Below are 25,068 nucleotides of genomic sequence, written 5' to 3'. Positions count from 1 at the left end.
ACCTGGGCTTCCATAACACCTCAGCAGTGCCACAGGCTGATCGCCTCCATGCCACGCCGCATTGATGCAGTAATTTATGAAAAAGGAGCCGCGACCAAGTATTGAGGGCATTTACTGAACATACATTTCAGTAGACCAACATTTCGGATTTTAAAAACATTTTTCAAGCTGTTATAAAGTATTCTAATTTACTGAGATAATGACTTTTCTGTTTTCATTGGCTGTAACCCATAATCATCAACATTAACAGAAATAAACACTTGAAATCGATCACTCTGTTTGTAATGACTCTATATAATATATGAGTTTCACTTTTTGTATTGAAGAACTAAAATAAATTAACTTTTTGATGATATTCTAATTTAGTGAGAAGCACCTATATATAGAAGTATGTCTGCGATGCAATGTCTGCCACCTGAGCTGTGCAGCAATCAGCAGTCGCTATTGGACTGCTGTGCTCTCGCTTCCCTCAGGCGAATGTCAGATAAACAGAATAAGTGAGAGTGCAGCAGTCGAATAACGGCCGCTGATTGTCTGCAGAGCCCACGTAGAATAACGGCCGCTGATTGTCTGCAGAGCTCACGTAGAATAACGGCCGCTGATTGTCTGCAGAGCTCACGTAGAATAACGGCCGCTGATTGTCTGCAGGGCTCACGTAGAAAAAGGGCCGCTGATTGTCTGCAGGGCTCAAGTAGAATAAGGGCCGCTGATTGTCTGCAGGGCTCACGTAGCATAACAATGCACCTGAGTCCAGGCACAGACATTGCTGGAGCGGTGCCGGAGCAGGAGGTGAGTGTAGTGTTTTTCTTTTAGCAGGGGGGCAGTTTATTTACAGGGACTGGCTATGGATGGAAAACAAGCAGGTGGGAAGGTGAATATAAATGAGTGGCCCCACCATGATGCACCGCGCCCCTGTACTTGGTTTCAATAGTCATTCTGAGCTGACAGCATCCCTTTCAAAAGAAGACAACCCCTTTAAGTGTCCTGATGAGGCACAGACTCTGCAGCGTTCTCTAACACCCTTAGGGCTTGCACTGCAGATTGACATGTCATCACCATTGGCCTATGGAGAGTCCTGTGCACACGTCATCAGAGCATTTTATATGACAAGATTCAGACTTTTATAGACGTCTGAGCTCCGTTTTTCCTGTGCACTTCTCCATTGTGTGCGCTGCTCCATTAGATGCCATACTTGCGGCTTCTAGTAACGCACTGACACGACTGTTATTCCCCCACTTCGATCTCTGCTACATGTACAGCAGGTGGGCGGAGTCTGTGCGCAACCTCCATAGCCCCGCGGCGTCCACAGGTGTGAGCGGGGCTCTACCTGCAGCCGGCCTGCAGCTGTGTCACCGCCTGTGATTGGCCGGAGAGCGCGCACGCCCACAGACACGCCCCCTTCTAGAAGCGCAGTTCTTTGGTCGTGACGTCCTTGTTTTACCAGTGATCGCCGTCTTCTGATTGCTCCTTAAATTGGCAGTGGGCGGGGAGATTATCCAATACATGTTATTGGTCAAATTCTAAAGCACGGGTCACCCACTGGGCGGGGAAAGTTAAGGTCCGTCACGCTGATTGGATAACTGCTTGAAAGGAGGTGGAGTCCTGTGTTCATCCGGAAGTGCTGTGCTGCTGATGTGGCCGGAGGCGGAGCCGCAAACAAGGGATACGGGAAGAAATCAGTGTGCACTAAGCCGTACACGAGCCCCCCAGAGAGAAGAGCGGGGCGCACGTCCAGGGTGGTCCGGGGAGAGGTAAAGCGCAGCTTGTATGTGAGCGTGCTCGTTCCTAATGGTGGCACCAGCCTGTCCTGACCGTACACAGCACTCTACTGCCAGCTCTGCCCCTTCATTACATGGCACTGACGCCTCTGATCCTGCATTGCCACAGCGACACTGGTTGGGATCAGGATACTCCTGGTGCCGGAGTGTTTGTGGTATAAAGGGGTCGTCTCATCATAAAGGGGTAACATTGCCAGGAGTTTGCTATAAATAAGCAACTTTGCAATTTAGCTCTTATTGAAAATCCTCTGGTGTCCCTAGAACAGAGGAATTTTTAGCTTTATGGTTTACTGCTCGTTGCTTGGGTTTACCAGCCACCGCTGCAGTCAATCAGTGGTGACTAGTCTCCTAGGCAAGGAGCGCAGCGCTTACAATGTCTGCCTCTGTGCACCTCTGATGCTCCAGAGACCAACAGAACTGTTAATCATCGCCCCCTGGCAAGCTTAGATGCTGTACCCCCCCCCCCATGTAAATGATAAAAAAATAAAGTATACTCCCCTCCTGCACCGATTCCTTTCAACATTACTATACCTGGTGAGCGCTGCAATCAATCAGCAGCCACTGATTGTTATGCCACAAGACCGCTGCACCCAGTGCTGACATTACTGGATCGGTGGCAGTGCAGGAGGTGAATATAAGGTTTTTTTATATTTTACCCAGAGGGTCTACAGCATTTAATACTTTACAGAAGACTTCTGCACCAGACCCCCAGCCATCACAGCCCTTCTGTTAACATTAGAAATATTCAGCTCTATTTTTTACAGAGGTATAATCCACAATGCTCTTGTACCCACTGACTGTGGCACTGCTGTCAGATTTGCACAGATTGCCACCCTGATGCTGCTTGAAGTCTAGAAAATATTTTTGCCATCTTTACCACTGTTCAGTTTTTTAGGGCAAAAAAACTAAAGAAAGTTCGACATACAGTTAGTAGGCCGATCACTGCCCATCACGGCCTCTGAGAAATCCTCCCTGTTCTGCAGGGATCGTGCACATATCCTTATGACACATAACATACATAATAATTGCACACATTTCCGGAATATGACTGTGAGCTCTTTGAATGATGACCACTTTTTATCATTCTTGATGATTTCCTTTTATGAAAAAAAAACAGTTACACATATCATTAAAGCTGTCAAATTAGAAGAAAAAAATGCTCCACAGAAATCTTCATTGATTTAGTAGGAGACTTAAATTTCTAGGTGACTAATGGGTCCATTATCATTGTTGTATTTTAGGCCGGATTCAGCTAGGAATGTTCAGCCGTCTTTCTGGGATTGCCAACACCGTCCTTCATGAGCTTTCTGGTGATGGCGAAGGATCTGAAAACCCAAGAAACCCTGTAAGTTATAATGAGAATGGAGAAGATCTCAGACCCAACTTTTCATAAAATACAAATCGCAAATATTGTTAGGCTTGTTGTTTTGCTCCTATGTATACCCCATCTTGTGGTAGATCCCCTCAGATGCATAAATGGCCATATTAAATGTAAGATAGCATATGACAATCAAATATTGTCAGAATTACTCCTGATGCTATCTAGCCTGGCTGCTCTAGAAATTTAAGGAGTACCTCCGGTGATCCATTTATTGGGGGATGCACCTAAGTGTGTAAATTGAGATTCCTACTCTATTGCTATCTCACTGCACTTTCTCCATTTCAGTGTGGTGCAGTGTCACCGCCTGCTGAGTGACATTAAATAAAGTCGACCCTCCGCTGTCACGCAATACAAGCTGTCTGTGCTTCTGTAAAGCGAACGTGATGGCTACTAAAGTCCTGTTATTAGAGCAGCATTGGCATTGATTGTGTCAGATAGTCACGCTACTTGTCTCTTACTTTTCAGTGTGCGAGGGAAGGATGGGAAATGTAATGTTAACGAACTGCCTTGTAGAATGGCAGATATCATTTTCTTACTAAGAAATTAGGAGGAAGATTTGGCCCGAGGTAGATGGTACTGAGATTTTAATGGAAGGTATTCACAGTGGTACTGTATATAATGACATAATATTTGTATTAATCACTGCATGTACACTCTCTAATATTTTTTTAAAGGGGTTGTCCAGCCTAAAGCCCCCGTCTCACATAGCGAGATCGCTGCTGTGTCACGGTTTTGGTGACGCAACAGCGACCTCACCAGTGATGTCGCTATGTGTGACACTTTGCAGCGATCAGGCCCCTGCTGTGAGGTCGCTGATCGCTGCAAAGTGTCCTGGACCATTTTTTGGTCGTTGCCCTCCCGCTGGTCAGCACACATCGCTGTGTGTGACCAGCGGGAGCAGCGATCAGGCTGGTAACCATGATAAACATCGGGTTACTAGGGGCACACGCGCACCTAGTAACCCGTTGTTTATCATGTTACGAGCCTGCTAAAGTGAGCGGTAACCTCCCGCTCACCGTAGCAGAGTGGTAACCATGATAAACAACGGGTTACTAGGTGCGTGTGTGCCCCTAGTAACCCGATGTTTACCATGGTTACCAGCCTGCTCCTGCTTCAGCAGGCTGGTAACTAGGAGCAGGACATCGTGGAAAGATTCTTTCCACGATGTCGCTTCTCCCCTGATCGTTGGTGAGCCTGCCTGTTTGACAGCTCACCAGCGACCACATAGCGACGCAGCAACGATCCCTGACAGGTCGTATCGTAGTCGGGATCGTTGCAGCGTCGCTAAGTGTGACGGGGCCTTTAGGCTACAAGTCTACAGTGTGAGCGATGTGAGGCGTCTCCTGCGCTGGGAGCAGCGGGCACATGACCACAAGTATGTGATTTGCATACATGCGGTCACATGCTGACTAGACGGGCACGGCCTCACTGCAAGTGTATTGAGCGAGGCCGGGCACAGTCTAGTCAGAATGTGGCCAGAATTGTATACTTGCGGTCACATGACTGCACTAATCCCAACGCGAACACCGGAGAATCCTCACAGCGTTAAGTACATGTGATGTGAGGATTTGCCAGTCTGCAGTCACACAGAATGACTTGTAGCCTAATGCTGGACAACCCCCTTAAGACACCATGCACATTAAAGTCATCCAAACCCTTCGATTTTGGCGGGGTTAGCCAACCACCAATGTGTATGGGGCCTCCAAACTGTCACCTTCCAGATGATTTTAGGGATCATAAGTATTGACAATTGTCACATTTGTTTCTGAACTGATTGCAATTTTTTTTCAATTAAATTGTAGCACATTTACAAATAGTGAAGCAATTCTTTGTCACTGCTCTCTGCATTGTTTCCTCGGATAGCCGAGCAATGTGTACCTGTTTTTTAAAACAATGAGATGCATTGTCCCAGAAGAATATATTGTAGATCTGCATTACTTATTCCTGTTCAACAGCACAATGGCACTATAGTTTTTAGTTGGTAATGCGGCAATAGATAAGGAGACGTAATAAGAAAATGGATACGTGCAAGTATTGACATCTTTTTCGTGTTTTATATGTAGAGAGTTAAAGGGGTTGTTCCACAAACAATGTCCATTTTAATGAATATGTCTTGGTATAAAAATAAGTTCCACAAAAAATGTCCCTGTGCTGAGATAATCTTATAAATGTGCCCCTGCTGTGTACTGTGTAATGGCTGTGTCTGACCATACAGGAACATGGTCTGATCATACCACAGCTCCTGGGCAGGGGAGGAAGCAATAGAGTATACAGACAGGACAGTACAGGATCACAACTGATTCTTTCTGTGAAGTAAAACATTTGCCTGTTTTCTAAACAGGTAGGAAATGTTTTACCTCACAGAAATAAGTTCCACATCCAGTTGTGGATTTTTTTTATTTTTTATTTCAAGTTCTAATAATTGTCCCATGAGCTAAGTACATTTTAATAACTTTAACTATAGGCAGGGTGTATGCTGAAATCCATTGTCCATGAGGAGTTTCCTCTGAAACACTGTTTAAAAACAGGCAGGGAAAAGTTTTACCCCTCAGAAAGAATCAGCTCTCCTGTCTGTATACTCTTTTGCTTCCTCCCGTACCCAGGAGATGTGGTATGATCAGACGGTGAGAAATAGCCATTACACAGTACACAGCGGGAGCACATTTATAAGATTAGCTCAGTTTTTTTAAAAAAAAACATCCAATTGTGGAGCTTATTGTTATTCCAAGATCTATTGATTAAAATGTACTTTGTTCATGGGAAAACCCCTTTGAGGTCTGTTTACATGGACTGACTGGCAGTATAATACAACTGCCGATCAATACACTTTTACTGTTTACACAGGCAAACCGAGGCAAACGATATGCTCTATACTACATCACTCGGCGCACGTAGGCTGCCATTGTTCTTGACCATGCGAGCCCTGTTTACACAAGACCATGCGCCGCCAAGAACAATGATCTTTTGTGCTATACAAAACATCATTTCACCTGATGAGCAAGGGTTTTGCTTGTTGATCAGGTGATCGGCAGCCTGTTTACACAGTAAGATAATTGCGAAACGAGGGTTTTTAACAACTGTTGTTCACAATTATCTTGCAGTGTAAATGCCCCTCTACTGATCTTATCTAATTTAGATGGCGTCAAATTCACAATGGCTCATGCTAGATGATAAATTTGGTGCACTTTTAGACACTTGTAGAATTTTACTCAACCTATTGATGTAAACTAAGCCAACCAATATCTTGTGCCAGAATTTTGATTGTTGCATCTACAAGTGTGGCCATTTATTAATTGGCTATGCCACCTTGCTGGTGAGGCAGAAATGATGTCTAAAATGCCTAATAAATGTGGATAGGTGATAACTTGTGGATTGATGGGGATTTAAGACATGCACTGATCCCGAGAAATGGGCTGTGAAATTCCTTGTAGGCCCTCTATGACACGTGGTCCCCATATAACATGTATTCTTATAGGAATGACGTAGATATCTGAGCATTGTACCTTATTCTAATGGGGAATTTCAGAGCCGCAACTTGTCACCTATAGTGTGAGGTGATGACTTTACATTTTGGGAATAACCCTTTAAGCATTATTTAAAAGCTACACAGGCACTTTCTTTTTATGGGGTTATCTTAAAAAAAAAAAAAAAAAAAAAAAAAAGTAGTTGGAGAGGAGAAATTGATAAAATACAGCAATTGGGCTTATGATCAGTCCTGATCCTGAGTAGATCTGGAGTATAGTCATGGCTTTTCCATTGTGTGTTCTTCTGTGTGCAGGACCCGGGACCAGAATCTGGACTTCCGGAGGAAATGTCAGAAGACCAGATTGAAAGATTGGCTCATTACGAACAGTTGGTGGTGCAGCTAAAGGATTTGATCCAGCAGAAGGATGTAGAGATACAGCACAAAGACGCAGAGCTTCAGCAGAAGGAGAGACAGATCAAGGTATAGACCTGTGAGCGTGACCATCTCTTCACAGCAAAGTTCATCTTTTTCTTCTAGCGTTTGTAGCGATAAGGCCACTTATGATTGCAGTGACTGACTATTTCAACTCTGTCTAAAACCGGCTTTAGAGAAATTTCTATGGCCACTCTGTGAAGTCTGCAATGTGCACACTGTTGGGATTCCCCCTGAATTTCTAGAATGAGTGGGTGGTCGGTGAACATACCATTAGAACATTGAGAGAAGCGGATGAGTAGCTAGTTGGCATGTGATTAGTGTTGAGCAAATTTGTTTGGCATTTCAAATTCGTGGTCGGGGTTCCGGCTTGTTCGCGCCAAAAAAATCGGCTCCGCCCATGAACATCCCTGATTTGCCACGCTGTCACGCGGATAACATCTGTGTGACAGCGTGGCAAATCAGGGATGTTCGTGGGCGGAGCCGTTTTTTTTTTTTTTTTTTTTTGGGGTGCGAACAAGCCGGAACCCCGAACACAAACTTGAAATGCCGAACAAATTCGCTCAACACTACACATGACTACAAGTGTGCAAATCATTTGATTGCCCACTCTTGCTGAAAATAGAGGGGAGTCCTGACAGTGGGCATAATGTCATGATTTACCAATCTGTAGTCACAAAGAATTTCTGAGAATTTTCTCTTGAGCCTGTAAACTCCCTGTAAGGTGCCACAGCATCCAAGATAGGTGACGGCTGAACAGAGTCTGAAATAGTATTATTATGTGGAAAACTGAACTTTGTATTATTATAAAAGCTGTGACATTATACACTGCTCAAAAAAATAAAGGGAACACTCAAATAACACATCCTAGATCTGAATGAATGAAATATTCTCATTGAATACTTTGTTCTGTACAAAGTTGAATGTGCTGACAACAAAATCACACGAAAATCATCAATGGAAATCAAGTTTATTAACCAATGGAGGCCTTGATTTGGAGTCACCCCCTTAATTAAAGTGGAAAAACACACTACAGGCTGATCCAACTTTGATGTAATGTCCTTAAAACAAGTCAAAATGAGGCTCAGTATTGTGTGTGGCCCCCACGTGCCTGTATCACCTCCCTACAACGCCTGGGCATGCTCCTGATGAGGTTGCGGATGGTCTCCTGTGGAATCATAGAATGGTAGAGTTGGAAGGGACCTCCTGGGTCATCTGGTCCAACCCCCTGCTCAAAGCAGGATTCACTAGATCATCTCAGACAGATGTCTGTCCAGCCTCTGTTTGAAGACGTCCATTGAAGGGGAACTCACCACCTCTCGTGGCAGCCTGTTCCACTCATTAATCACCCTAACTGTCAAAAAGTTTTTTCTAATATCTAATCTGTGTCTCCTCCCATTTAGTTTCATCCCATTGCTTCTAGTCTTTCCTTGTGCAAATGAGAATAAAGATGATCCTTCTACAATGTGACAGCCCTTGACATATTTGTAGACAGCTATTAAGTCTCCTCTCAGTCTTCTTTTTTGCAAGCTAAACATTCCCAAATCCTGCAACCGTTCCTCATAGGACATGGTTTGCAGACCAGTCACCATTCTGGTCGCTCTTCTCTGAACTTGCTCCAGTTTGTCGATGTTTTTTTAAAATGTGGTGCCCAAAACTGTACACAGTATTCCAGATGAGGTCTGACCAAAGAGGAGTAAAGACCGATAATGACTTCACGTGATCTAGACTGTATGCTTCTGTTAATACATCCCAGAATTGTATTTGCCTTTTTTGCTGCTGCATCACACTGTTGACTCATGTTCAGTCTATGATCTATTAGTATACCTAAGTCTTTTTCACATGTACTGTTGCTTAGCTCTATTCCTCCCATTCTGTATATGCTTTTTTCATTTTTATTGCCCAGATGTAGTACTTTGCATTTTTCCCTGTTAAAAACCATTCTGTTGGTTGCTGCCCACTGCTCCAGTTTATTTAGGTCTTTTTGAATCCTCTCTCTCTCTTCTCTAGTATTAGCTATCCCTCCTAGCTTTGTGTCATCAGCAAATTTAATCAGTTTACCCTCAATTCCTTCATCTAAATCATTGATAAAGATGTTGAACAATACAGGTCCCAGGACGGAGCCCTGTGGTACCCCACTTGAGACATTCATCCAGCTGGATGTGAAGCCATTTACAACCACCCTTTGAGTCCGATCACTAAGCCAGTTATGAATCCACCTAACAGTTGCCTGGTCCATTGCATACTTGGTCATTTTTTCAATAAGGATGGTGTGAGATACTTTGTCAAATGCTTTGCTGAAGTCAAGATATACTATATCTACAGCATTTCCCTGATCCACCCAGTCAGTGATTCTGTCATAGAAGGAAATTAAGTTAGTCTGACATGACTTGTTAGTTACAAACCCATGCTGACTCTGGTTAATCACTTCATTCTTATCCATGTACTTACATACATGTTGTTTAATAATTTGTTCAAAGATCTTTCCTGGTATAGGAATCTCCTCCCAGACCTGGATTAAAGCATCCGCCAACTCCTGGACAGTCTGTGGTGCAACGTGACGTTGGTGGATGGAGCGAGACATGATGTCCCAGATGTGCTCTATCGGATTCAGGTCTGGGAAACGGGTGGGCCAGTCCATAGCTTCAATGCCTTCATCTTGCAGGAACTGCTGACACACTCCAGCCACATGAAGTCTGGCATTGTCCTGCATTAGGAGGAACCCAGGGCCAACCGCACCAGCATATGGTCTCACAAGGGGTCTGAGGATCTCATCTCGGTACCTAATGGCAGTCAGGCTACCTCTGGCGAGCACATGGAGGGCTGTGTGGCCCTCCAAAGAAATGCCACCCCACACCATTACTGACCCACTGCCAAACCGGTCATGCTGAAGGATGTTGCAGGCAGCAGATCGCTCTCCACGGCGTCTCCAGACTCTGTAACGTCTGTCACATGTGCTCAGTGTGAACCTGCTTTCATCTGTGAAGAGCACAGGGTGCCAGTGGCGACTTTGTCAATCCTGGTGTTCTGTGGCAAATGCCAAGCATCCTGCACGGTGTTGGGCTGTGAGTGCAACCCCCATTTGTGGATGTCGGGCCCTCATACCACCCTCATGGAGTCGGTTTCTAACCGTTTGTGCAGACACATGCACATTTGTGGCCTGCTGGAGGTCATTTTGCAGGGCTCTGGCAGTGCTCCTCCTGTTCCTCCTTGCACAAAGGCGGAGGTAGTGGTCCTGCTGCTGGGTTGTTGCCCTCCTACGGCCCCCTCCACGTCTCCTGGTGTACTGGCCTGTCTCCTGGTAGCGCCTCCAGCCTCTGGACACTACGCTTACAGACACAGCAAACCTTCTTGCCACAGCTCGCATTGATGTGCCATCCTGGATGAGCTGCACTACCTGAGCAACTTCTGTGGGTTGTAGAGACTTCTCATGCTACCACTAGTGTGAAAGCACAACCAACATTCAAAAGTGACCAAAAAATCAGCCAGAAAACATTGGTACTGAGATGTGGCCTGGGGTCCCCACCTGCAGAACCACTCCTTTATTGAGGGTGTCTTGATAATTGCCAATAATTTCCATCTATTGTCTATTCCATTTGCACAACTGCATGTGAAATTGATTGTCAATCAGTGTTGCCTCCTAAGTGGACAGTTTGATTTCACAGAAGTTTGATTTACTTGGAGTTATATTCTGTTGTTTAAGTGTTCCCTTTATTTTTTGAGCAGTGTATATGTTTATATACATAATTGCATAAAGCAGCACATGTCATTATCCTGTAAGATTATGTAAAGTTCCTGTAATATAACTAGTCTATGCCGTCTAGTGTAAAGTTGTGCAGATCAGTGCATTGTTGGCTTTTGTTTTAGTTCATTTTTCCCCCTCTCATATCTTTCTCTTTCTATCGTATCCTTCTTGCATTGTTTGCATATCCTGGAGCACATTGTTTTCTGCATAGACCCTTGTCTTCAGATTTGGCATGACAGACTGACTGTGCCTTGCTGTGTTTTCAACTCTCTATTTTAACCATACACTAGTTATTGTTGTGTTTTTTTTTTAACATGACTATGTATATGAACACCTCCTGATGGTCATCATATATGTATACAGAGCTGCTGGGCAGGAGTACTGCAGCCTGTGATATGTGCATGGTACTGGTGAGCCCCCCACATCCACCTCCTGTATACAGCTGACATTCTGCTGCAACTGCCGGGATCAGAGATGTCTCTGATTCCTCCCAACTATTTAACGCCTTAGATGCTGCACCATCTAAACCGCTAGCCAGACTGATAGTTTTCCTTTTGTTACCCCATTGGCAATCCTGTAATCTGATGATGGAAAGCCAATCTGTTTCTATGGCTGCTGATGCCTAGTGCAGGTATACCATATTAATACTTATTCGGCCATACCTCTGGCAGGACCTGATAGGATGTCTGACATTTGTACACTGACAAGCTTATAATGCAACACAAGTATTGTAAAGCAGTGTATTATATCAACAATCAAGTAATTGTATGGTCAGGTCCTATAGTGGAAAATAAAAAAACTCAAAATATATTAAACAATAGAAACACCGCACACCTGTTACCTTAAAGGGAACCTGTCACCATGAAAATGCAGTCCAATTTGCAGACCCAAATGTTATAGAGCAGATTGATATATAATTTTTTGAGAAAAGGTTCAGTATAATTTGTGTTTTCACTATTTAATCCTCTCCACTTTCTGGGGTTTTTGGTCCAGTGGCTGGTCCGATCAGTGACTGACAGCTCTCTCTATATGCACACTAATACAAAGAAAGCTGTCAGTCACTGATAGGACCGCCCACTGGACTGAAACCCCCGGAAAGAGCAGAGATTTAAACGGTGAAAACACAAGTTAGGGGGCAGACAGACCGCCGTATTTCTCATGCGAGGATCGCATTGCAATCCTCGGACTGACTGTCAGCTCTCCTTACCGGAATGTAACATCTGCATAGAAATACATCACGATGTACAGCTCAGGTCAGGAGAGGTGCCGGCCAGTCCGTGCACTGCGCTGCGATCCGCGTATGAGAAATATGCCCGTGTCTGCCTCCTAACTTGTGTTTTCACCATTTAATCTTCTGCTCTTTCTGGGGGTTTCTGTCTAGTGGGCGGTCCCATCAGTGACTGACAGCTTTTTTTGTATCAGTGTGCATATAGAGGTAGCTGTCAGTCACTGATAGGGCCGCCCATTGGACCAAAACCCCAGAAAGTGCAGAATTTTAAATTACTAAAATACAAGTTATATTGAATCTTTTCCCACAAAATGATATATCCGTTTATTCTGCTCTCCCTGCTCTACAAGGCCACGTGCACTCGTTCAGTATTTGGTGAGTTTTTTACCTCCAGTATTTGTAAGCCAAAATCAGAGTTGAACAATCAGAGAAAGTATAATAGAAACACGTCACCACTTCTGTATTTATCACCCACTCCTGGTTTTGGCTTATAAATACTGGGGTAAAAAAACTGATCAAATACTCAACGTGTGAACGTGGCCTAAGATTGTGCTTGCAGATTGCACTGCTTTTTCATGGTGACAGGCTCCCTTTATTGACTCCTGCTGTAAAAGTAAAGTGGTATGTATCCTCCACATGAACCCTTCATTCCCCATTCTCCCTCCGCAAAAAAAAATAAAATAAAATTTGTTAAATTTTTGTGCATATGGAATAAAATCATATGTTCTCCAAATTGTTAGCAATGAAAAATGCAGCTCATCCTGCAAAGTATTAGTCCTTATGTGTGGAACTGATGAATCTATGGTTGTCCTAAATGGCTGCATTCTTAAGGGGTTAATTATTTCTTTCCGTGGGGTTTCCAGCATGTGGGGGTCCGCTGTTCTCCTAGGAGGTTTGGGTGTGTTTTATATTCCTAGTTCTAGTACTGACTACTTCTGCAAATTACAACTATTTAGTCCTAGGAGCCAAGGAATTGGCAGTGTGTACAAGCAATTTGTAAGTACGATTTGCCGTGATTTCTAGGGTTTCTTGGTTGGCTTCTGAAAAGTTTTGCAGCTTAAAGTTTTATTTTATGCCATAAATGGGGGAAAAAAATTCTGCTAGATGAGGGAAGTGGCACAAAGGGTAATCTCTGTAATTAGTCATTTACTTACCATAGGCTTCGTGTGATAATGTCGGCATATGGAAGTAATTAAAAGCGTACAAAACTGTAGTGTCTGACTCATCTTGTCAAAAATGTAATGAGATTTCCTACCATTTATCGGTGTTGTGTTCTAGTCTGAGAGAGAAGCCTCGGATGTGAAATTTTCCAAACTGAAACTTCAGGCGAAAGCTAAAGTGACAACTCTGAACAAGCAGATTGAAGAACTGAAGAAAACTGCCATTGACCAGGTAGCTGCATGTGGCTATTTCAGCATCGTTGACATTCTTGTCTAAAGTAGGTCTGAGGAAGTTGTGCGTGTCACAGGGATACTTGAGGAAGATATGGCAGGCACTCAGCGGTAGACATTTGGTGCTCAATAGTAATGGAGATACCAATAATAATAAATGCCACAGCACTCGTAGAAATCCAAGTGATATGCGTATTTATTAATGCAGCATGCGTCTGCACAGAAGAGGGCCAACATTTCGGTCAACAGACCTTTTTCACGGCCAGTGAGTGATGTCAGACAGGTTAGTACTGCAGGAGAGTGTGACACTCCTGCAGTACTAACCTGTCTGACATCACTCACTGGCCGTGAAAAAGGTCTGTTGACCGAAATGTTGACCCTCTTCTGTGCAGACGCATGCTGCATTAATAAATATGCATATCACTTGGGATACTGCACTATTTAGATCTGTGGAGGAGGTTCCTTTGCAGTTTACATCACTTTAACCCAAAAATCCTTTTAATCTTCTTTTTTTTTTTTCTTTTTTTTTGTGGTAACATCCAATAGGTTTTGCAAAACTGTATATTTTTCTTTCACTTCACCAGCTTTATAGGACATGTGGTTTTGTAGAACACTTGGATGCATCTGATAACAACGAGGAGATAAACTCTATGCATAGCCCTATTAGGTACACACCCTTGTAATGAATTAAAGGGGTAATTTCACTGTCTTTCTAAACCTATTAGCCAATATAGTTTTATAATTAGGTATAAAAAAAAAAATGACAGTAGATGAAATTATACATTTTTTTTTTAAATATCTGTCTTTAGCAAATAAGATGATTTCCCTCAGAATTACGGGGACACAGGTTTTACTTTCACTGCAGAGAAATGCAAAATCTGGTGAGATTCTCTCCTCTCTGAGATACCGTCTCTGCAGGTATTGTCACTAAATTTGACAGCAATTTTTCTTTATTTAAAGCATATCGTAGAAAGAGGTCCTCCTTAAGTTTTTCATGCTACAAGATGTCTTTTGATGACCCTTTTCAACATTCAAGCAAAACAGCAAAAAGGGGGTATAATATTGAACAACCACTTAGTAGAAGTAGATCAAAGCAAGAATTGTGGTTAAAGGGTGAAAACGTAACCTTTTAATTACATATACCGATAAAAATAAATATACAAATAAAGTATGTGGCGCTGTGTATGTATACTGTGCCGCATGTGGTATATAGCCGGAGCCCTGTTCCTGGTTCTCCCCGGACGGTTATTGCCCCTGACTGGAAGTGATGATGGGCCCCCTTTGTATATGTTGAGGCCCCCCTTTTCTGTCACCGCGGGGACAATGTTTACCTCACGTGATGCGATCATTTCCATCGCTTGCGTCGCACCGGGACTATGAGCGCTTTATCACGCGCATCGGATGTGACGTCTGCGTGTCACGGCCGGCGCTTGCGTTCCACAGACCGGAAGTGGGACGATTGGAACCGGAAGTGACGTGCCCGCGACAAGGGAGCGCGGGCAGATACAAATAGGATGGTAGGTCTGACATGTAAGTTGCGCCGCCTGTGTGTCTTGGGCTGGCGACAAACACCCATTACTACTAGGGTATAAGATGACACCCATATCTCCCCTGATGAATTATTGAGGTGAAGAAACGCGTCGGGAGCGGTGTTCCATAGGTGGCTGGCGGCTGATGATGTCTTGATGCCCCGGACCATTGAACTACCCCGAACAGGAGCATGAACTGACATTGTGGCTGGTGAGGTTATTCCATTATTATTGTAAAAAGTGGACCCCCATTGTTAACCATTGATTGTCTGTTACGTTTCATGTATGATGACACTTGTAGGGATGGTTCTATAATCTCCTGCCATTATCTCTCTCTGATAGGCAGGTGGGCAGTACTGAAGTACTTTGCCATTTTTTCCCTATTTGGAGGAAGAATAGATTACTTGTGGTAGTTTTCTCCATTTTTTTGGCAGGCATTTATTTGACTTATGGTCCTTGTGACCTTTTAGTAGTACTTTATTTGTATATTTATTTTTATCCGTATATGTAATTAAAGGTTACGTTTTAACCCTTTAACCACAATTCTAGCTTTGATCCCCTTTTCAACATTCCTTTTATTAGATGGTTATTTCTGTTATGATGTACTTTGATATTGTAAGGGGTTTTTTTTTGTTCTGTTTTGTGTTTTTTTTTTTTTTTGCGTAAGTTTTGTTGTTCTGTTTTCATTTTGTTTTTTTATTTGCTTGTTTTGCAATCAGGAAAGCCAAGGTGAAATTGCAGATAAAAGGAGCAGTGGACAAAAGAAATCCTCAAAAAGTGTACAGGGTAACGAAGAAACCAACTTAAAACTCCAAGATGACCTCAATGAACTTACAAGACAGTTACATGAGAGTCAAAGTAACATCAGTGCCCTCACAAAACAACTTTCTGACAGTCAAGAAACAATTGCTAGTCTGACAAAGCAGCTTCAGGACAGTCAGGAAAGTGGGCTTGAACTCACAAAATCCCTCCAGGAAAGAGAGAATGCTGCTAAAAGTGTCCAAGAGCTTGAAGTAAGAATGAACATAAGATTCATATTCCGCTATATATGTATATAAATTATGTATCATAGAAAGTTCTAGAAAACGGATTTAAATAAGCTCCAGCATAAAGGGGTTTTCTCAACTTTTCAAACGGGTAAAATTGCAAAGTGCTTCTGAAAACTTTCCAATTTTACTTCGTTACCGGTCACCTCCGCAGTCTATTAGAAGTGACCTTTCTACTGGACGAGCTCAGCACTTACAAGCTCTTTACTGTAGAGCTTGTAAGTGCTGCTATGCATCTGGCTGGATTTAGACATTTTCAGTGCCATTGCGCTTCTCCAATGCTCCTTACCACAAGCTGGAGAGGAATCAGAGAGCGCACAGTTTGGGTCACAGTGCAACCATGCAACTGGTCTGAATTGTCGGTCATTAAAAGTACTCAGCCCCTGGAAAGCGGCACTCCTGCAGGTCAAGGACAAGACAAGCCTATTAACTGTAACCATCTTTTTTAAGTTTTACACTTCTGGCATTCCGAGAGGGAGAAAAATAAAATCTTTACTCAAGCACTAGTTGTTGAAACTGGTCAACATACAATGTGGTCTTTCCTGGGCAATTGTAACCTGAAACTATAATGAAAATATAGAGTGCCAGAAAAACTGTTGATCTAAGACTTATGATTAGTGTTGAGCATTCCGATACTGAAATATAGGGTATCGACCGATATTCGCGGTATCGGAGTTCCGATACTGAGTTCCGATACTTTTAGAATATCGAATACCGGAATCGGAAGTTCCCATAATGCCTGCGCTCTGCAGTGTCTCTGAAGGATGACAAGCTGGATGGCAGCGCTCAGCTTACTCGTCATTTAGTGTTAAAGGATTTATTAAAAAAAATAATAGTGTTTTCATGCACCGTCTCTTTAAAAAAGCCGGCCGGCAATTCAGCAGCGGCATACACCGGTACCCGACAATTTACAACAGAAAGAATAGAGCATCACACATACTGTAGATTAGATAGATAGAATCATGTCAGTCACATATATAAGAAGTACAGTGACAGTGTTGGTTACTGTACTTGTCATTTAGTGTTAAAATAAAGGATTTATTAAAAAAAAAAAAGGCGTGGGGTTCCCTGTAATTTTAGTCTCTAGCGGAGGTTAAGCAGACGGCTGGGGCAGATGTTTGAAGCCTGGGAAGGGGGTAATACCCACGGAGCTTCCCAGGCTACTAATATCAGCCCCCAGCTGAATACCTAGCCTTTACTAGCTATTAAAATGGGGGACCCCCCCCCCCCAAAAAAAATGACGTGGGGTCCCCCCTATTTTAATAGCTAGCAAAGGCTAGGCAGACAGCTGGGGGCTGATATTAATAGCCCAGGAAGGGTGCCATGAATATTGGCCCCCTCCCAGGCTAGAAACACCAGTCGTCAGCTGCCCCAGAAATGGCGCATCCATAGGATGTGCCAATTCTGGCACTTAGCCTCGCTCTTCCCACTGCCCTGTAGCGGTGACTATGGGGTAATAGGGCTGGGGTTGATGTCAGCTGACATTATAAGCTGACATCAAGCCCAGGTTAGTAATGGATAGTCAAAGTTAAAAAAAAAAAAAACACAAACACCCAGAATAAAGTCCTTTAATTGAAATAAACACACAATTCTTTAATGTTCTAAATTAAACCATACTTACCGTCACGCCCATTCCAGCTGAAGCCAACGATCTCCTGCAATAAAAGTAAAATAATAAACCAACATCATCCTTACCTTTCCATGGTTCCCACGACAGCTTCAGCTCTGCTACATTGACATGACAGGCTGGACCGCAGCAGAACGCTGCCATCCAGCTTGCCATGCCGCACACACTGAGAAGCGCAGGCATGCTTGCGTTCCTCAGTGTCTGGCTGTGACGGCATAAAGATGAGCCGAGGTCATGTCCAATGAACTCAGCTCACCTCATGCACGTCACTGACAGCGTGGGCGAATTCTCCTGCTCAAGCGCTGAGCGCAGGAGAATTTTCCCACGCTGTCAGTGACGTGCATGAGGTGAGCTGAGTTCATTGGACATGACCTCGGCTCATCTTTATGCCGTCACAGCGAGACACTGAGGAGCGCAAGCATGCCTGCGCTTCTCAGTGTCTGCGGCATGGCAAGCTGGATGGCAGCTTTCTGCTGCGGTCCAGCCTGTCATGTCAATGTAGCAGAGCTGGAGCCGTCGTGGGAACCATGGAAAGGTAAGGATGAGGTTGCTTTATTATTTTACTTTTATTGCAGGAGATCGTTGGCTTCAGCTGGAATGGGCGTGATGGTTTAATTTAGAACAATAAAGAATTGTGTCTTTATTTCAATTAAAGGACTTTATTCTGGGTGTTTGTGTGTTTTTTTTTTTAACTTTGACTATGGGGTTAGTAATGAGGGTGCCTTATAGACGCCTCTCCATTACTAACCTGGGCTTGATGTCAGCTGGCATTATAAGCGGACATCAACCCCAACCCTATTACCCCACTGCCACCGCTACAGGGCAGTGGGAAGAGCGAGGCTAAGTGCCAGAATTGGCGCTTCCTATGGATGCGCCATTTCTGGGGCGGCTGACGGCTGGTGTTTCTAGCCTGGGAGGGGGCCAATATTCATGGCACCCTTCCTGGGCTATTAATATCAGCCCCCAGCTGTCTGCCTAGCCTTTGCTAGCTATTAAATTAATGGGGACCCCACGTCATTTTTTTTTTGGGGTCCCCCATTTTAATAGCTAGTAAAGGCTAGGTATTCAGCTGGGGGCTGATATTAGTAGCCTGGGAAGCTCCGTGGGTATTACCCCCTTCCCAGGCTTCAAACATCTGCCCCAGCCATCTGCTTAACCTCCGCTAGAGCCTAAAATTACGGGGAACCCCACGCCAAATTTTTTTTTAAAAAAAATCCTTTATTTTAACACTAAATGACAAGTACAGTAATCAACACTGTCACTGTACTTATTATATATGTGACTGACATATTTTTATCTATCTAATCTATGTGTGATGTTCTATTCTTTCTGTTCTAAATTGTCGGGTACCGGTGTATGCCGCTGCTGAATTGCCGGCTTTTCATGTCATTCTACATTATTCTTAGTTGTAGGTTAATTCTGCATGAAGGAAAACAAGGAAAGAAAGGGTTTATTTTTATTCTGATATTTGTGTCCCATTGACTTGCATTGGTTTTCGGAATTGGCGATATCCGATATTTTTTGGGTATCGGTCCGATCCGATATCGGAAGGTATCGCTCAACACTACTTATGATTGGTTAGCTTATCCAGCCAATCAGCATGTGCATTTCACTGGTTAAAAACTAGTGCAATGATGGTCTAGTAGTGCCCTTCTACGGTATTAAATGTACTATAGAGCTCTATATCTGCTAGGATGAGCTGTTTGTTTGGAAGCCTGGTAAAGGAAACTTTATTTTATTTTCTGGTACGATATGTTGTCCAGAGCCCTGAGAAAGCTGCAGCCCTGAATATAGAAATTATTTTTCAGCTTCCAGCAGCTATTTCTGTATGAAGTAACTTGCTTTATCTATATCAGTTCTCTCCATATTTTACTTTAATTTAGTTTTTTTTTTTTTTTTTTTTTTTTTACGTTGAGTCATTTTTAAGGGGATCTGATTCCTGATAGCTGATACATGCTGCCCGATCCATGGCATGGTATGATTTCAGCTAGGTATGTTTGACTCTGAAGCACTGCGGCGTATCCGAGAAAAGCAAGGCCGCCAGGGACCAAGGGGCCGGAGACTAGTTGGACAGATGGTCTCCGGTGGCTTCTCCATGCCTGCTGCTGAGGATTGACAGGTCTCACTACGTGCATTTATAGGGACTGACCTGTCACTCCAGGACAGCAGGTGCGAAGAAGCTGCCAGGACCCGCCTGCCGACTAGTCTACAGCTCAGCTCGGTCCTTTTAAAGTATGTTAACGGTACTGCGTTTCAGAAACACACCTCGCTGAGATCATACAGCCAGTGACGGATACATGCTGCTCGTGGATTGGGCGGCATGTATCGGCTGTCAGATTTCCTTTGAAAACAATTATCATGGGTTTGAGTTAGTGTTTATCTTGGAACTGTACTTAGTAGTGTATGCTAAAGTTTTAGTGGTCTAACCTCATAACCACTAAATGTCATAAATTTATGGTATGTGGTTCTGGGTTTTAACCCTGCCAATAGTAAATTTACTGCACTGGGTTAAAGCTTCTGTTCTTCCAACCTATCAGGACCAGGTCTGGGTCACCGGCTGTGTCTGACAGCTGGGGACCGGGAAAGAAGACCGAAGCAGTTACTTTTTCTCTTCCAGTTTGCCGGCTACATAGCGCTCAGCGAGCGCTTGGCAGTTGTAGTGTACTAAAGCATTGGCATTGCTGAAACATCTGTAGGACCTGGCGATCACATAATCACTGGGTGTCTGCCGGCGTTGGGGAAATAAAAAATGATCAATAATTTAACAAATATTCCCCAGTAATCTTTGATCTCTCAGACAATAACTTATCTAAAAAATTGGGTGCAAAAAATAAGTAAAAAGTCCCCACCGCAAAAAAAACATATACACTTTTCATATAAAATACATTTTATTATATTTAAGAAAAAAAACAAAGCATACACCTATTAGTTATCTACATGACCGTAATAACCTGGAGATTTTATTCAATTGATTATTTGGTGTGAAACATCTAACAGTAAAAAATATAATATAAGCCAAAAAATGTTTTGGGTTTTTTCTATATTTGCGTCGCTAAAAAAATCTACAAATTACACAGGACTTTATATGTAGCACAAAGTAGTGCAAAAATAATACAATTTGTTGTCCATAAAACAAAGCCTCAAAAGTCACATCAGTGGAAAAAAAATATGGCTGCTATAAAGCAGAAAGGCAAAAATGGGAAAAAAATGGCTTGGTAAGTTAAGGTGGTGGCTTTCTAATGCATACATAAAATGATACGTATGTGATTTAATGAGTATTTGATTAGTTTGTCATTTCTCTGAAAATAAAACACAAGTTGTCTTGTGATCTTTTTGTGTACAGAGGACGTTGGAGGAAAAGAATGAAGCCCTCCTTTCCCGAAATCAGGTAGTAGAGATGTTGGAGCAAGAATTGCAGAGTGCCGAGCTTCAGAAGCGGGTAAGTATTCTCCCTTTTTGTATTAAGGTAAAGGGCAGGCGATTCCAGGAGGATCCATAAATGGCTGTAGCTAATGTTGGCTCTATGAATTGTGGAAGCTAAATTTACTTGTTTTTAAGTAAAAGCAGAATGGAACCAATTAAGTTAAAAAAATGAAATAAAAAACGTGGCTGTGTATAAAAAGTAGGTATCTTATCTACTAACATACTTCAGGATTATCTTATTTGAAGGCTACCTGAGCATAAATGGGTTAGTTGACCTCCCTACTCTTGTAAATTTGTAACAAAATAATATTTTAAAGGGCTGTTCCTCCAAAATGAATGGAAAATGCATTACTATGAATAAATTGCCAAACACTTTTAACTATTTCTTCACTCTCATCTTGTCCAGGGAGCAATTTTTTTTTTTTTTTCCACGGCTGCTGTCATATTAGTGACGACAAGACCGTCCTAAACACAAAGCAAGACATGTTGTGTCAGTCCAGCGAGCTCTAGACCTATGTGAGCCTTTCTGCCCTCTCTGATTGTTCGCTATGAGCGATATGGATCTAACTGGGAGAATGTGTGTAGAGAGCTGCGGAGATTACCCATAAACATCAGAAGTTGTGGAGAGGAGGGCCGAGATGCAGGCTCGGAGAGATGTCTTTCTAATAGAGTACATGTGAGTGCTGCTGATGACTCTGGTAGAAAAAAGACATCAAACCAAGCTTAGATCTCATCCCTCCCTCCTGAATCCCCACAACTTCTAAAGTGTTCGCTTGTGCTTCATTTATGAATACCAAAAATGTAATCTTGGCTATGATCAGCACTTATTCTCTCCTGAAAGTTTCCGGTCTCTCTTCATAGCTAACCACCAGAGAAGGCTCTCTGTAATGACACAACCCATCTTGCCATGTGTTTTTTAGGATGGGTTTTCCATTTACTAATTTGTTGGCAGCAATTAAAAAACAAAAAAAAACTAATAATTGTGCACTAGGCAAAATGAGTATGTATTCCTCATAATAATGCATTTTTATTCATTAATTTATTTTTATTTTCCAGAGTGCCCTCTATCTCTTCCATTTTAGGTAATCAAACAAATGACTCCATTCTCTATAATCATATTAGTCACTTTAAATTCCAATGTGTAGGAGAAGCATGATGGTGCTCTATTTAGTTAAGTCTTTGAGTTCGATATTGTTCATAATTCCATTACTATTATTATTATTTATTGTTATAGCGCCATTTATTGCATGGCGCTTTACATGTGAATAGGGGTATAAATACAAAATCAATTACAATAATCTTGAACAAAACGTGACGGTGACTGGTACAGGAGGAGCGAGGACCCTGCCCGCGAGGGCTCACAATCTACAAGGTATGGGTGAGGATGAGAAACCAAAGACGAGAAAAATACCCAAATGATTAAAAGTAAATGTAAAAATCGCACAGTGCAAAAATAATAATAAATAATAAAGGGTATTTAGTTAACATAATTTTGATCAAAATAATGTAAAAGCTGTCCCGCCACGTCACGCCATCCCTTGTGGGACAGTCCTAACTCTAATATTAAAAACCTTACCATTTGTCAAGTGACATACATATGGACAAGGACAGAGAGACTGGATCCCTAGTGCAAGCATAAAACCGAGGCAGGATCAGCGTCCCAGCCCAGACAAAGGGCGGCCACACCCTTTTATATGCACTCAAGCATACTAACTGCAAAGAAAAAACCTGAAGGTGTGAACTGGAACATAAATTGATGTGCATGCAAAATGTAACTGCATGTTCACACAAGGCCATTAGACAAAGAGAAACCAAAGACAAGAAAAATACCCAAATGATTAAAAGTAAATGTAAAAATCGCACAGTGCAAAAATAATAATAAATAATAAAGGGTATTTAGTTAACATAATTTTGATCAAAATAATGTAAAAGCTGTCCCCAAGGTATGGGTGAGGATACAGTAGGTGAGGATAGAGCTGGTCGTGCAGCGGTATGGTGGAGCAATGGTTACTGCAGGTTGTAGGCTTGTCGGAAGAGGTGGGTCTTCAGGTTCCTTTTGAAGGTTTCCACGGTAGGCGAGAGTCTAATATGTTGGGGGAGCGAGTTCCAGAGTAGGGGGGATGCACGGGAGAAATCTTGTATGCAATTGTGGAAAGAGGAGATAAGAGGGGAGTAGAGCAGGAGATCTTGTGAGGATCGGAGGTTGCGTTCAGATATGTATCGGGAGACTAGGTCACATATATGGAGGAGACAGGTTGTGGATGGCTTTGTATTCTGTAGTTAGGGTTTTGAACTGGAGTTTCTGGGCAATGGGGAGCCAGTGAAGGGATTGACAGAGAGGAGAGGCCAGGGAATAGCAGGGGTCAGGTGGATTAGTTGGGCAGCAGAGTTTAAGATAGATTGGAGGGGTGAGAGAGTGTGGGAAGGGAGGCCACAGAGCAGGAGATTGCAGTAGTCGAGGCGGGAGATGATGACTGTGTGCACTACTGTTTTTTGCAGATTGGTGGTTGAGCAATGTGCGGAACCGGGAGATATTTTTGAGTTTGAGATGGCAGGAAGTGGAAAGGGCTTGGATATGTGGTTTGCAGGAGAGATCAGAGTCCAGGGTTACGCCAAGGTAGCGAGCTTGTGGGACTGGGGAGAGTAAACAGCCATTCACCTTGATAGATAGGTCCGGTGGGGGGGATGAACGAGATGGTGGAAAGATGATGAATTCCGTTTTATCCTTGTTAAGTTTTACAAATCTAGCAGAGAAGAAGGATGAAATAGTGGACAGACATTGTGGGATTTTGGTTAGTAAGGAGGGGATATCGGGTCCGGAGAGATAGATCTGTGTGTCATCAGCATAGAGGTGATACTGAAAGCCGTGAGACTCTATGAGCTGTCCCAGGCCAAAGGTGTAGATGGAGAAGAGCAGGGGTCCTAGAACTGAACCTTGGGGGACACCAACAGATAGGGGGCTAGATGATGAGGAGGAGGTGGTGTGTGAGTGGGAGAAACTGAATGTCCTGTCTATTAGGTATGAAGAGATCCAAGATAGGGCCAAGTCTGTGATGCAGAGAGATGAGTCTGTAGTAAGAGGGAATGGTCCACTGTGTTGAAGGCAGATGACAGGTCTAGGAGGAGGAGGACAGAGTAGTGTCGCTTGGATTTGGCAGTTAGTAGGTCGTTGGTGAATTTAGTCCGGGCAGTTTCACTAGAATGGTGTAGTCTGAAGCCAGATTGGAGGTGGTCAAAGAGGGTGCAGGAGGAGAGGTGGAGGGACAGTTCAAAGTGGACATGTTGTTCCAGTGGTTTTGAGGCATAGGAGAGAAGTTATATGGGGCGGTAGCTTGTCAGAGAGGATGGGTCAATGGAGGGCTTTTTGAGGATGGGTGTAATTGAGGCATGTTTAAAGCATGAGAGGAAGACACCAGTTGTTAGTGACAGGTTGAAAAGGTAGGTTAGGGTTGGGATGAAGATAGTGGTAAGGTTGGGGATGAGGTGGGATGGGATTGGGTCAAGTTCACAGGTGGTGAGGTGTGATTTGGAGAGTAAAGAGGAAAGTTGATCTTCCGTAATGGTGTAGAAGGAGGATTGAGTAGGTGTGAGGAGGGGTTGGGGGGACTTAAGGCAAAAACTTTGTCTGACGGTGTCCGTCTTCTGCTTGAAGAATGAGGTAAAGTCTTCAGCTGAGAGGAGAGGGAGGAGGCGCTGGTTTTCTTGTCAGAAAGCCATTTATATCCAGTGGGTATTTAGAAAAAAATATTGTATTTTATTTCCCTGTGCCTTTTCTACACTAGCTTTCATTTAACATGGAATAGGTGAGAAATCTTTTCCAATAGACCCAAAATAAACAAAAAAATGTCATTACAGTAAACGGACAAAGTTTGGGTGTTTTTTAAAACCTGAGTAGTGATGCAGGATGTGCTGTTCTTGCTGTAAAAAAATAATGGAATATTTAACGGAAACTGCATCCAAAGTCCCAAACAAAGATGTGAGCAGGGTCTTATTTGTTTTTTCTCTGTTTCTTATGCTTACAT

At 43.1% G+C, this 25,068-nt stretch overlaps 1 protein-coding gene across 3 annotated transcripts in view; it reads left to right on the top strand.

Annotated features, from left to right (window-relative positions):
* The first annotated feature begins 1,592 nt into the window (after positions 1-1,592).
* Positions 1,593-25,068, top strand: part of GOLGB1 (golgin B1) — a 45,406-nt gene continuing 21,930 nt past the window's right edge. For all 3 annotated transcript variants that reach the window (XM_073652632.1, XM_073652633.1, XM_073652631.1), the window contains exons 1-6: positions 1,593-1,751; positions 3,020-3,123; positions 6,938-7,105; positions 13,309-13,422; positions 15,670-15,963; positions 20,967-21,062. In XM_073652632.1, coding sequence (XP_073508733.1) covers positions 3,037-3,123; positions 6,938-7,105; positions 13,309-13,422; positions 15,670-15,963; positions 20,967-21,062 — 759 coding nt within the window. In that variant the 5' untranslated portion in view covers positions 1,593-1,751; positions 3,020-3,036. The remainder of the gene's footprint in view (positions 1,752-3,019; positions 3,124-6,937; positions 7,106-13,308; positions 13,423-15,669; positions 15,964-20,966; positions 21,063-25,068) is intronic.

The sequence above is a fragment of the Phyllobates terribilis genome, unplaced genomic scaffold (assembly GCF_046119375.1).
Source record: "Phyllobates terribilis strain yellow unplaced genomic scaffold, ASM4611937v1 Scaffold_11__3_contigs__length_659146591, whole genome shotgun sequence".
Lineage (NCBI taxonomy): Eukaryota > Metazoa > Chordata > Amphibia > Anura > Dendrobatidae > Phyllobates > Phyllobates terribilis.
Note: the sequence above shows the minus strand (reverse complement) of the source record. Positions and strands in the feature narration are given on the sequence as shown.